We start from the raw sequence: 11,994 nt of genomic DNA, 5'->3' as shown, positions 1-11,994 counted from the left end.
TTGATTCGTGTGCCAACCAGAGATCGATCGAAACAGAAAAAAATAAAGGCTCTAAAAATGGACATCAATTTGAATTTGAAAATTTTATGGGATGTTTGGGGGGGGGGGGGGGGGGGAGGGGATTTTAAAATTAAGCCAAGTCCTAAAGTGGGGGCTTGTAAAAGAATAAGGTTTTTGAGGAGAAATTTTAGTCCGGACGCGTAGGACTCGTAGTGTTGGAAGAAGTAAGTTTTTTATTGTCTTCAGTTTTTTCGGCAAGAGGTAGACTTCACAATACTTAAAAATAGGTTACAAAAAAAAACAAAAACAAATTATTGTTAAATCCAAAATAACAGATTAAAAGTGGGTCATTTTACGTCATTTAAAATCATTTCATGGTAATATTATTTTTGTTCAAATATCATATTACGTATTGATATTACACTAGCTCGTACCCTTTTTACGAACTAATTCACCTGAATATCGAGGAATATTTAACTCGCGGCCTGATAAATATTTCCCGATATTCACTTCGCCTTCGGCAAATAATTGTTAAATTATTAAAACTATAATAGCCCTACTACTCTACATTCAATGGGCGTTGTCGGTCTCAGCGAAGCAATTATATTTCCAAACGAAAAATAAGCTGATAACCTTTTCTCCTCCCATTGTTACCATAACAACGACAAGAGGAGTGGCAACATCTTATTAGTTGCCATGGAAGTATGACGTTCAAAAAGCAGCTTCTTGATACCAACGGATAAGAGATAAATTGAAACGTTTGTTCTCTTAGTTTTGCTTTTATTTGGGACAGCGAGAGAGAATGGAACAAGCGTATCATCTTCCTCCAATACTCTCCCCGGTCAAAGGGGTTCGAACTAATAACCAGCCCGCGTCGAATTATTTTCGAGAACCAGGAAAAACCAAGTTGCCGCCATTGAAAAGAGTAGTCACGCCAGTTGCGATCGAGAAAGAGAAGATTGACACGCCTAGGCCAGAACACGACCAACATCATGTCGCCAAGAGGAAACGAAAAAAGAAGAGAAATCGATGTCGCTCTCATGATCCTAGAGCCAGAGTAGAACCAGAGGTTGACGAGTTCGTTAACCTTTCTCAATCAGTGCGTCATAATACGCGGTTTGTCCATCCGTCGTTTTCATCACCAATAGTGCCTAGTCACCAAAACTCGATCTTCTCAGAAATTGAGGAATTTGATCCTCAAACGGCTATTGATTTGCCTCATAAATACAGTGACGAGCTACAAGGTGAAACGCCTTCGAGGATCTGCGAAGAACCCTGCCTTAGAAATGGTGCAAAGATGCAGAGCAAGGCGAGAAACGCCAAGACGAGGAATTTAGAACAGAAACATTTTCAAGTCGAGAGTGTAGAAAATGAGAACTCACCACTTAAAGTTGATTACGTCCAAACCGGCACCGTTTGCACAAAAGAAAATGGTCCCTCACTTATTCAAGGTGGGTAAAAAGTAATAGATATATATGGGGGTGTGGATGGGGGTACCCGATTGTCAGTTAACTACTAAGTTTTAGGCCAATTGTCTGTTAACTGTTCATAATTTTACATGCGCTGACCATTACAATAACCAAAATAGTGTAATATCAGTTATAACTACTACTTTAGGTTATTTGGTTAGTTAACTACTCGTTTTTAGGCCAATTGGCAGTTAACTGTTAAACCCCATGCATACCCTCAGATATATTCCATGTTATATAATCACTCGAATTTAAGTTGTGACTGAATATCTACAAGGGTTCATCGATATCTTTTTAGAACAAATTCGAGAGGAAAAAATATTGCAATCACTCGCCTTTCCAAAGTTTCATTGTGAAAGTGGAAAAAATCCTAAACCGCGTCTAGTAGTTAGAAGACGCCGGTAGGAATGGACTTTACCTATACCCATTATATAGTGACACGTGTTTCGTGCTATCTATTTTAACTCAGTTATTTTCATTTCTTCGTTCGCTCCCTTGTTCCTCATATCCTTTATCGCTTTCTTCCTTCCTCCCGTGTCTTTCACAGACACTCACCATTTTCCATACAGCGGTTCACTGGTCAAACACAAAGCATTCAGTCGAGGTTGCAAGGTTCAAATTTGAATAATAATCCTTTGAAAGTACCTTGGCGCCTCGAAAAATATTCACCGATAATCATTTCGCCTTGACTTTGCCTAACTGTTAAATAATCTTGAAAATAAAAGATTGTCATAATTTGATAATATTTCTTAGACTTTATCATACAAGTCTAGACCGCGTGCTTGTTGTTAAAATGAGTCGTGTTCTTTCCTCGCTCTGACATTTAAAACTCAATTTTCTTGCAGTTTTGTCGAGTGATCAATCAAATGTACGCCGCGAGGGAAAGGATGAGTACCTTGACGAAGTAGGATGGACAGACAAGTGTTTTCACCAGAAAAGACGAGGCACAAGAATAGTCCAATTAAAGGAACATCCTCACCCTGTCCATCCATTAGAGTTCCATCCTCACCCCCCTCCCCAGTTTCGCACGACCACATGCAAGACCCAACACGCTGCCATGTTGCCACACCAAAACCTGCCTGCTACTGATCCACGGCTTAATTTGTCGAGCCTTGCAAGGAGCGGCCATTCCCAAGTTAGACCGGTATGCATGCATGGGGAAAGCATTTCCAGCGTCACTTCAGAATTTCATCCTCATCCACCTCTGCAACCACGTAGTTTCATCACCCCAACTCGTCAGTGTCATTCCTTGGGCGACTACCAAGCAACACCCCTGGAAGGGCAGACTGGTTCCTCTGGGCATTTTTTTCGGAATACTAGTCCCACACTCAATAAATCCCATTCGCAGTTTCCCATTGACGTCTACCCCGATCGTTGTTCTGTAGAGCCAAGACCTTTGTGCAAGAACGTCGGCCATCATTCTTACAGAAGTGCTGGTAGCTCTCCGGTTCTCTCGGGTTTCGCGCCCCATATGTCAAGAGATTACTTAACTCAGAGTCAGCTGTGTCCACCCGCATCACCAGTTAACAAAACCTTCAACTTTAAGAATTCCTCCATGTTCAACAGCAATCGGGTCTGTTCTCTTGCAGACACAAATCAGGGACAAGACGTTCAACAAAATACAGCTACTCTAGGCAATGGTAGTGTCATCTCAGAACCACCGCCGTATATACCAAAGGGTATTCGTTTGCCTGCTAACTACCAATGGGCAATAATTGACGACTCTGGTAGTGTGACTTCACTTTCCCAAGGGACGTTTCCGGCTCCATCGGAAAAGGTTTCAGAGGAACCAAATGAAAGATCTCCCGATTCTCCAGAAAGCAGCTTCGATTCTTTTCCACCGTTATCCTCGAACATCCCCACACTTCATCTTCCATTAAACACCAAGAAAAACTTCGTTGACGAAATCCCTGAACTGCAGACATCAACAACTCTTAAATCCTTCTTAGATTCCCCGTGTGCTAATGCTTCACCCAAGCGCGAACGACGATGCTTTGGTTTGGGGATCGATGAAGAACGACCACCTGAGAAGATTTTTCAGAAAGTTCCCTCACCGACGAATGCACATTGGAAAACGAAGCACGGCAAAGGAGCAATAATGAATGCCAAGCAATCTAGTTGCAAGCCTTTTGCTTCATCTGTATTCGATCGAGATGTAGCGTTCTTTCAAGATTCCCCAAGAGCAAACAGATCAACCACTTCTTTAACAGAAATGCCCAATGAAAATATGGAGAAATTCTCGACGAACGACCAGTCTGAGAGTAATGCATCTGCAGGTCCAAACGGCGAAAAAAAGCAAAGGAATTTCAAGTTACCAATTGGTTGGTATTCTAATTCTAAAAGCTGGTTCAAATCACCATTCAAAAAAGAGAAAAAACACCACAGGAAGACCAGTACGATGCCGCCACAACAGACTAGTCAACTGCCACCTCTTCTGACCATTGAAGAGTTCTCATCCTTGAATATTTCGGACGAAAAAAAGAGTAGGTCTTCTGAAACTGCAGATAAAGATAAAGATAAGAAGAAAAGATCTGTTTATACTTTGGGAGAGTTCTTGAAGCTTTGCGACGAAGATGATGAAGATGCTGATGGTATTTTTGATTGACTTTTTTTGTTCAGTCCTTGTCGCGACAAAGTGATATAGAAAATACATACAATAACACAATTATTGAGTTTCATTTAACACAGTGAATAATAAATAACCGCAACCTCTGGGCTGATCTAAGTCAGGGCACAGCTAACTCACAGAGTGAACCCTGAAACAACCTCTTGGTCGACTGGTCTGAGCCAGGGTACGGCTAGCTCATACTGGATTGAACCCTGAAACAACCTTTGGTTGATCTAAGTCAGGGCACAGCTAACTCATAGAGTGGACCCTGAAACAACCTCTTGGACGACTTGTCTGAGTCAGGGTACGGCTAGCGATACTGGATTGAACCCTGAAACAACAATGATGAAAAGGTAAATTATACACCGTGAAAAGATGAAAAAACTTACTGACGTTTCGGACGCTAGTCCTTCGTCGGAGTAAAAGAGAAAGAGGTGGTAGAAAGGAGTGTATATATGATAGAATAAGACAAAAGAAACCAATGAGAGCAAGGTAGGCAAGGAAACAAAAACAAACAATCAAAAGACAAAAGAAAAGGTTAGTTGAAAGTAAAGCGTTCATTAATCCCGTTGGGACTAAGAGTGCCCAATAGGTGAATAAGCCGCATTTCTTTGGTCTTGCGACAATCATTGTTGCCGTTAATCAAAGAAAGACCGAAAACAATGAAGTCAGAAAGAGAATGGTTAGCTAGATTAAAATGGCGGGAAACAACCTTTGGTTGATCTAAGTCAGGGCACAGCTAACTCACAGAGTGAACCCTGAAACAACCTCTTGGTCGACTTGTCTGAGTCAGGGGGCACGGCTAGCTCATAGCTGGATTGAACCTGAAACAATCTCTCGCTTGATCTAAGTCAGGGCAAGGCTTAACTCAGGGCCGATCGAACCCTGACCTCAACCTGTGAACATGGCCTGGAACTTTGAGATAAGTGATTGGTGAAATGTACATATTTTAATTATCATTAACATAATTAAAAATTTTGATTCATATATTCGACGTTTCAACACAGGTAGCCCAAGCTTGGTTTCTGTGGTGTCATATTATAAGGAAATGCATGGGGATTCATCAAAAATGTCAATAAAATCATTGAAACGTGAAACAAAGCCTCGAAATTTTACCCGATCATTGAGAAATAACACTTCTTTCGCTCTGTGTGGTTATTTTTTGAATTTAGCCCGTTTTAAGGATTTTGTCCCCCGGGAGACACGTTTCAATGGTTTTATTGAAATTTTTGATGAATCTCCCGATATACATTTCCTTATAATAGGACACCACAGAAACCAAGCTGGGGCTACCTGTGGTTTCAAGAGCTTTAAGCCAAAAAGAAATATGTGTTCACTTGCAAATAAGGTAGGCTTATCAAATATGTATATAGAAATGATGGCCACAAGAACGACAACTTTAGGTATTTGGAAGAATGTTTCGATAGTTCGATATTTCCAAGATAGCGCCTAATTTCTTCCCCTAAAACAAACACGGCAACTTCAGCATTTGCGAAAAAGGTGCGATAGTTAAATGTAGGATAAGATTGAGCATAATATCAGCAAAAACCAGATTCAATTGTCCAAAATGGTCCACCTATATTTCCAAGATGGTGCCGTCTAATTTCTTCCCATAAAACAAACCCACAAGGCACTGCAATGCCAACTCAACCCAGTTTTTCTCTCAACCTCGGAACACAGGCAGCCCAAGCAATGTTCTTGCAATTTACTGTGAATGTATGTGGTTAATCTGCTAAGATACAGTGTGATTAATCTGCTAAGATAGAAAAGTAAGGTTGGTTTTAATAAATATTGACAAAACTTTGAGATATTGTTTATTGTGTTTTTATTAGTGACTGGATAAAGCTTAAAATCAATCCGAGGCTCATTTGCCGAGAGTTTTCAAAATTTGCTCTTTCCCTTTGGGAAGGCTGCAGACTCTGGCCCCTACCAGCGACTAAAATAGTCAACACAAAATCGCCAAAAAAAGTGAGGATGGTCACTGCCAGGGTTTCTTTACGTCCTCAGTGGTTCTTTTACGTCCCTCCTATGTTGGTTAGTAATGATGAGTGTGGAGAGACGGGACCGCCATTTAAAGTGGTCATCCGAGCCACTTGAAAGTCTAACCATTTGTAGATGTAATTACAAAGGCAGCACTTTCTACTCAGAACCACGACAGCTCCCGCACGAAAGTCCCAAGCTCAACCAACTGAGCCAACTGGTTGGCCGTTAACATACATTGTAAATTCTATAGAAGAACATTGCTTGGGCTGTCTGTGGAATCAACTTCTAAAGACACTCTGTGGGTTGCCTGGGTTTCCACAGGGAACCCAATTTTTTTGAAGTGACAGAAGTCACATGTTGAACTGAAAATAAATATTCTAAATTTAGCCTTGTTGTCGTTGATATAATCTGGGGTACCTTGTTACCTCAAAGACACTCTAAGAGATCTGGAACCCTAACTCTCTAAAACGTACGACAAGTATCCCCACTCTTATCTGACTTTCCCTCCTCCCTCCATCCCCTTCCTCCCCTCCCTCCCCTCCCTCTCCTCCCTCTCCTCCCTCCCCTCCCTCTCCTCCCTATTCTCCCTCCCCTCCCTCCCATCCCTTCCCTCCTACTACCGGATAAATTATGAATGACTGACTCACGTTTACTCACATGCTAAGCTTTATTGATTAAAATAATCGTACAAAAATATTAAGCAAACACTAGTGGATACTTTCCGTGTGGCGTTTTTATGCGTTTGCGTTTCCGGCGCGTCTTGGCTCACTCCATCCATCAAATTAGATTTTCCAGGATTTTGAGTCATCGAGTTCCGCAAAAATAAAAACAAGCTCTACAAAAAATATCTTACGAGAATCAATAAATTTTAAGCATTTTCAGGTTGCATGGATCCTTGGGTACTGGTTTATATGACTTGATTAGCGATGAAAAGCATTGCCGGATTGGGATATCTTGTGATTCCTCCATTGATCAAAAGGACCTTTCCATCCCTGTCTGATGCCAGGTACAGGTCTGTCTGGCCATCCACGCTGAAGCAACGGAACATTGTGAAGGCGTAAAAGGTAATCGCCTCAAATTTAGCTCCGTTTGGTGTATTGGAGGTTTCATCAACATGCTGCAGATATATACAAAGAAGGAAACGATTCACTCCATTCATACATTCATCCATCCATCCATCCATCCATCCATCCATCCATCCATCCATCCATCCATCCATCCATTAAAAAAAAACAACGAAACAAAATGTTTTGGAGTACAGATAGATAATAATCTGACTTGGTGCCGTCATATCGAAAATATCAAGAAGAAAATTTCATGTAATTTATCCATCATTAAGAAAATTAAGTCCTTCCTAAACAAAGACTGCCTTAACAAATTGTGCAAGGCAATAGTTGAACCATATTTCAACTACTGCTGTCTTGTTTGGGATGGTTTTATATTAGCAGAAAAATTACAGAAATTACAAAATCGTGCTCCGCGCATAATTACTGGAGCACCATACACCAGTGTACGGACAAACGATATATTTAAAGATCTTGGTTGGGTGCCATTAGCTGAATGCAGATTACAGTAGACTTGCCCCAAGTCGACCTCTCTTGTTTTCCCGGCGTTTTTTTAATTCGAGCGCAGCGAGCGAGCGACGAAGTCGCGAGAGTTCGACTTGTCGAACTTGCAGGATATTCACTTGCGTTTCCCGCCATTTCCGAATTTGATACGGGAGTGTCGGCTTTCGGGGGCGGAGCTAAAGAATTGTGGTTTTCATTTATTTGTTTCTTCATGTTATATCCGGAGCAGCAAAACATGGTTTATCAATAATAATGGTTGATGCTATAACTCCAACTAAAACTGTTGAAAGGATAGCGATATCTCCAGCATCCAAACAAAAAATATGCTTTCTTTGCGCTAGTCAAGTTCCGAACAATGACTATAGACGGAAATTGTTTAGTCGTCTCCAACATAGGAAGCAGAGATCCCCTTCGATTTTAAAGACTTTACTTGGTCTTTCATTAAAGAGACCAAAGGGACAACAACAACAACAACAACAACAACAACAGTCTCGATGAAGTTTTTCTCACCGAACCTCAGAAAATCTAAGGCGAATGGAGCGATCTCAAATGTCAGGCTTTTTCCCGCTCCTGTTGGTGCAAATATAAAAAATTCTCTGTCTGAAAGATACGCTTCTATACTTTGTTTCTGGTATTCTCTTATAGTTTCGAATCCTAATTTACCGTTTACCGTATGATATGGCCTTGGTCTCATGTTGTTAGACAGATGTTGTGTTGACAGATGTCGATGGGAATCGTAGAGATAATCTTACTAATCTTACATTGTGATTGACAGCTTGGATTTCGAGCATTGTGATTGGCTATAATTTACCGACTGATTTTTGGGTCGGTAAATTTGGCGGGAAGCAAGGTCGAAAAGTCCGTCGTGCGCCCAGTAAAAAAAGAACAAAGCGGGCGGCGGACTTTGCGAAAGTCTAAGATTACAGCAGAAAGCTGTAATGATGTTTAAAATTGTTTATGGTTTAGCCCCACCCTATATGAAAGATATGTTCCAAAATCACCTCGGAACCTATTCTTACTTTTTACGCTGTTCTGCAAACAATTTCCAACTTCCCAAGGTCAGAACCGATATCTATAAGAAAAGTTTTGCGTACACTGGTGCAAAATTATGGAACTCCTTACCTGATTCCTTGAAAGAGGAGCGCTCCCTCTCAAAATTTAAAAAGAGAATTAAACAGTATGATCTCTGCATCAATAGTTATAAGGATTGATTTTATCAAATTAATTATTTAGAATCTGTTTTTTCTCTTTCGTAATGATAGTTTAGCATATTACAATATAATGTGTAAATAGTATTTATATTTTTACTGTTATATTCTACACGGCCTCTAGGTAGACCAAAGTTAAGTTCTTTTGTATGAGACTTTTTATATCATTGTACTTAAGTTTGATAGAGCTTTCGTGTCTAAATAAAGTTGTTATTATTATTATTATTATCCATCCATCCATCTTCTCCATCCGTGTATCCATTGTATCCACCTATCAAGGTCTTTTGGTGTCCTACAGCATCACATCACATCGCATCGCATCGCATCGCATCGCATCGCATCGCATCGCATCGCATCGCATCGCATCGCATCGCATCGCATCGCATCGCATCGCATCGCATCGCATCGCATCGCATCGCATCGCATCGCATCGCATCGCATCGCATCGCATCGCATCGCATCGCATCGCATCGCATCATTGGTGCTCTACATCATTACCTTCAGCGTGACCACAGGTTTGCCATTCTGCATTTCGCCATTGATCATGAAGACTTTATCGTCATCGTTAGGGTCAGCAAACTGAAGTCGATAAAGCTTTTGGGTTGAAGAGCCAGCATTTTTCGCTTCAATGTTTACTGGATAAATAATAAGTTAAAAATAAATGATTTCAAAAACCTTCATTATAAAGGGGCGTGTACAGGGACGCATGAGCATGACGCATGTGTACTGTGAAGCTGATAAAAATGAAGTTTTACTGATGAATTAATTTCACTGGAACATCCCGCAACTAGATAGCTTCTTCCAACACTGACCCTCTCCCCGCCCATCTCTTATAAATAATCCGGGGAGGGGGGATTACTCTGGAACAGGGTATATATAAAATCGCGCTCGCTCTAGGGCAGGGAAATAATTTACCGAAGACAGATTTCATAGGATCGACATGAACATCTCCATCGAACAGCAGTGACTGGTCCTGATAATTTCTCTTCAAGAAGCTCTGGTTCTTCTGGCTGACCATCGACCACATGCGGTACGTGTCATTCCCGCGGATTGGATGTGGTGGCGGAAAGGCACCATCAATATTCGGATGACAACAATGAACGGTTTCGTTTGACATGGTCGATCAGACCTCTCGAGTATTACTGAAAAGACAAACGTACAAAGTATTTGAACTTGAACATAGGCAACCCACTATAAATAAATTAATCTTGCTTAACGCAATGCATTCTACCTAACCAAACCACGAATATTATAAACAAACTGTGTAAGGTACGTCACTGAGGATCAAACTATGAGCCTCTTGCTTACCAGGCAGGCAACACACTAACCAACGAAGCGACACTGAGGATCTTCTGAGTAACATATCATATTAAAGGATAAAAATACGGACCGCTCGCTCACATTACCTAATACAACCAACCAGGTGATTGAAGAACAAATGATGATAAATAAGAATCAAATCACTAAAAAGGGCAAATTCCTTTTCAAGAAACTATTAATATTAATCATAGAGGTTTAAATAACGAATAATACCTATTTTAGAACGGTTTTTTTAGGGAGAAAAACTTCTATATTCCCTAATACTGTAAACAAATGCTTCAATTCCTTCTCTGTGCATGGTCCAACGTTATCATATAGCAATGGATAAATTAAGTCGAACAAAAGCCTAGAACAATAAGTTTTCCAACCATTCAACCGCGCCAATAACTATGATACAACCAAACAGATCATTTTCCATTACCTCAAAGAAGTGACGTTGAATTCTTCAAGTTTTCTTCCTTGTTGTTCTCGTTATCAGCTCCAAACTTTCCTCTAATCCTCAAGCGACAAGTGTATCCTTTTATTAGTAAATGCACGTGACTATAATAGACACGTGATATATTCTGATTGGACAAGTTTTATTTTTACTAATGTTTCGCAGCCGCACGTTATCTGAACATCTTATTGATCAAGGAAAAGAGCATTTTTCATTAAAATTCCATTGTGATTTCAAAACTCGAACCCTGTCAAACTATTTGACAAATAAAAAAATGAAAATCTGATAAACCATGCAGGTTCGCCGTTAATATGAATAAAAAAAAAACTTGATAGTTTGTAGTACCTTTTGATTGTCTGGTCGATTTTGAAGCGTTTTTACGGAGTTTATTAATATTCACTGATATTCACTGAGTCTCAATGAATACTTGTTTTAATATACAGTCTTCCGACAAGGGAACATCTAGAAAGTATATTTGACTGTTTTTTTGATTTAATATCTTTTTGAAAAGTAAAAATCGTGACTCGAGGCTCCGTAAACATTCACCGATATCAAGATAAAACGAGCTAGTTCATTTTCTCTTGCCGATATTCACTTCATTTCGACGGGTAACTCATAAGAGTACTAAACCCTCTTGCCCCTATAAATTCCAAAGCTTTTTCTCTCTCTCTCTCTCACGAAATAAGACGAACAAACTAGAGCTTGCACAACTGATCTTCTTGTCCCTAAAACTCGCTCAAATAGTGGTCTTAGACGCTTTCAATATTTGTTAAACAAACTTTTATTTTCTCACTAGCTAAGGGAGGGGAGGGCTGATGCTTGAGAGGAGGGGACCTTCAGGAACGATTGGAGGGTCCAACCTTTTTATTTTGCAGTACGACAACTGTTTCCTTGCAATTGTTGACTTCGATTCATAGAAGGGTCATGAATTTTCTACTGAGTGAACTGAAAAGAGAGGGCTACAACGCTCTTTATCGTAAAAGTAATCTTATTTCAGAACCTTGTTTCTTACTGCGAATCACTCGACGAAATAAGTTTAAACGAATGCCTACAATACGTTTATCTGGTTTCCGGGAACTAGAAACTTTAAAACAAAAAAGCCAACAATAAATAGTGGCAAATATCCAGTTAGGTTGATAAATATGACGAGTAAGTGCTTGTTTCGGGTTAACAATAGATTATAATATCAAATAGATCCAAGGTTATCAGGCCATTCAATGCAAGCTTCAAAGCAAGATAGAAATCAAACTTCCGAATGAAATGAATCTTTGTTCCTTGATAGGAACCCATGAACTGGTTTGACTATTGTAAATCCTGCATGATTGCAAATGTAAGGTATATAATCAGTACTATATCTTATATTTCAAAACATAACTGATTTGAGATTCGAAATATAGGCGAG

At 40.0% G+C, this 11,994-nt stretch overlaps 1 protein-coding gene across 1 annotated transcript; it reads right to left on the bottom strand.

Annotated features, from left to right (window-relative positions):
- Positions 1-6,708: 6,708 nt before the first annotated feature.
- Positions 6,709-10,657, bottom strand: LOC116302009 (uncharacterized). The gene is made up of 4 exons (XM_031711188.2): positions 10,578-10,657; positions 9,752-9,978; positions 9,335-9,471; positions 6,709-7,177 (listed from the first exon to the last, which is right to left on the bottom strand). Exons 2-4 carry the CDS (start codon positions 9,951-9,953, stop codon positions 6,968-6,970), a joined length of 549 nt encoding a protein of 182 aa, XP_031567048.2. The 5' UTR covers positions 9,954-9,978; positions 10,578-10,657; the 3' UTR covers positions 6,709-6,967.
- Positions 10,658-11,994: the final 1,337 nt, after the last annotated feature.

The sequence above is a fragment of the Actinia tenebrosa genome, unplaced genomic scaffold, assembly GCF_029948245.1.
Source record: "Actinia tenebrosa isolate PJP-AT-01 unplaced genomic scaffold, QUT_ActTen_1.0 PGA_scaffold4__44_contigs__length_22323623, whole genome shotgun sequence".
Lineage (NCBI taxonomy): Eukaryota > Metazoa > Cnidaria > Anthozoa > Actiniaria > Actiniidae > Actinia > Actinia tenebrosa.
The sequence above is the reverse complement of the archived record's forward strand: the minus strand, read 5'-3'. Positions and strand labels throughout refer to the sequence as shown.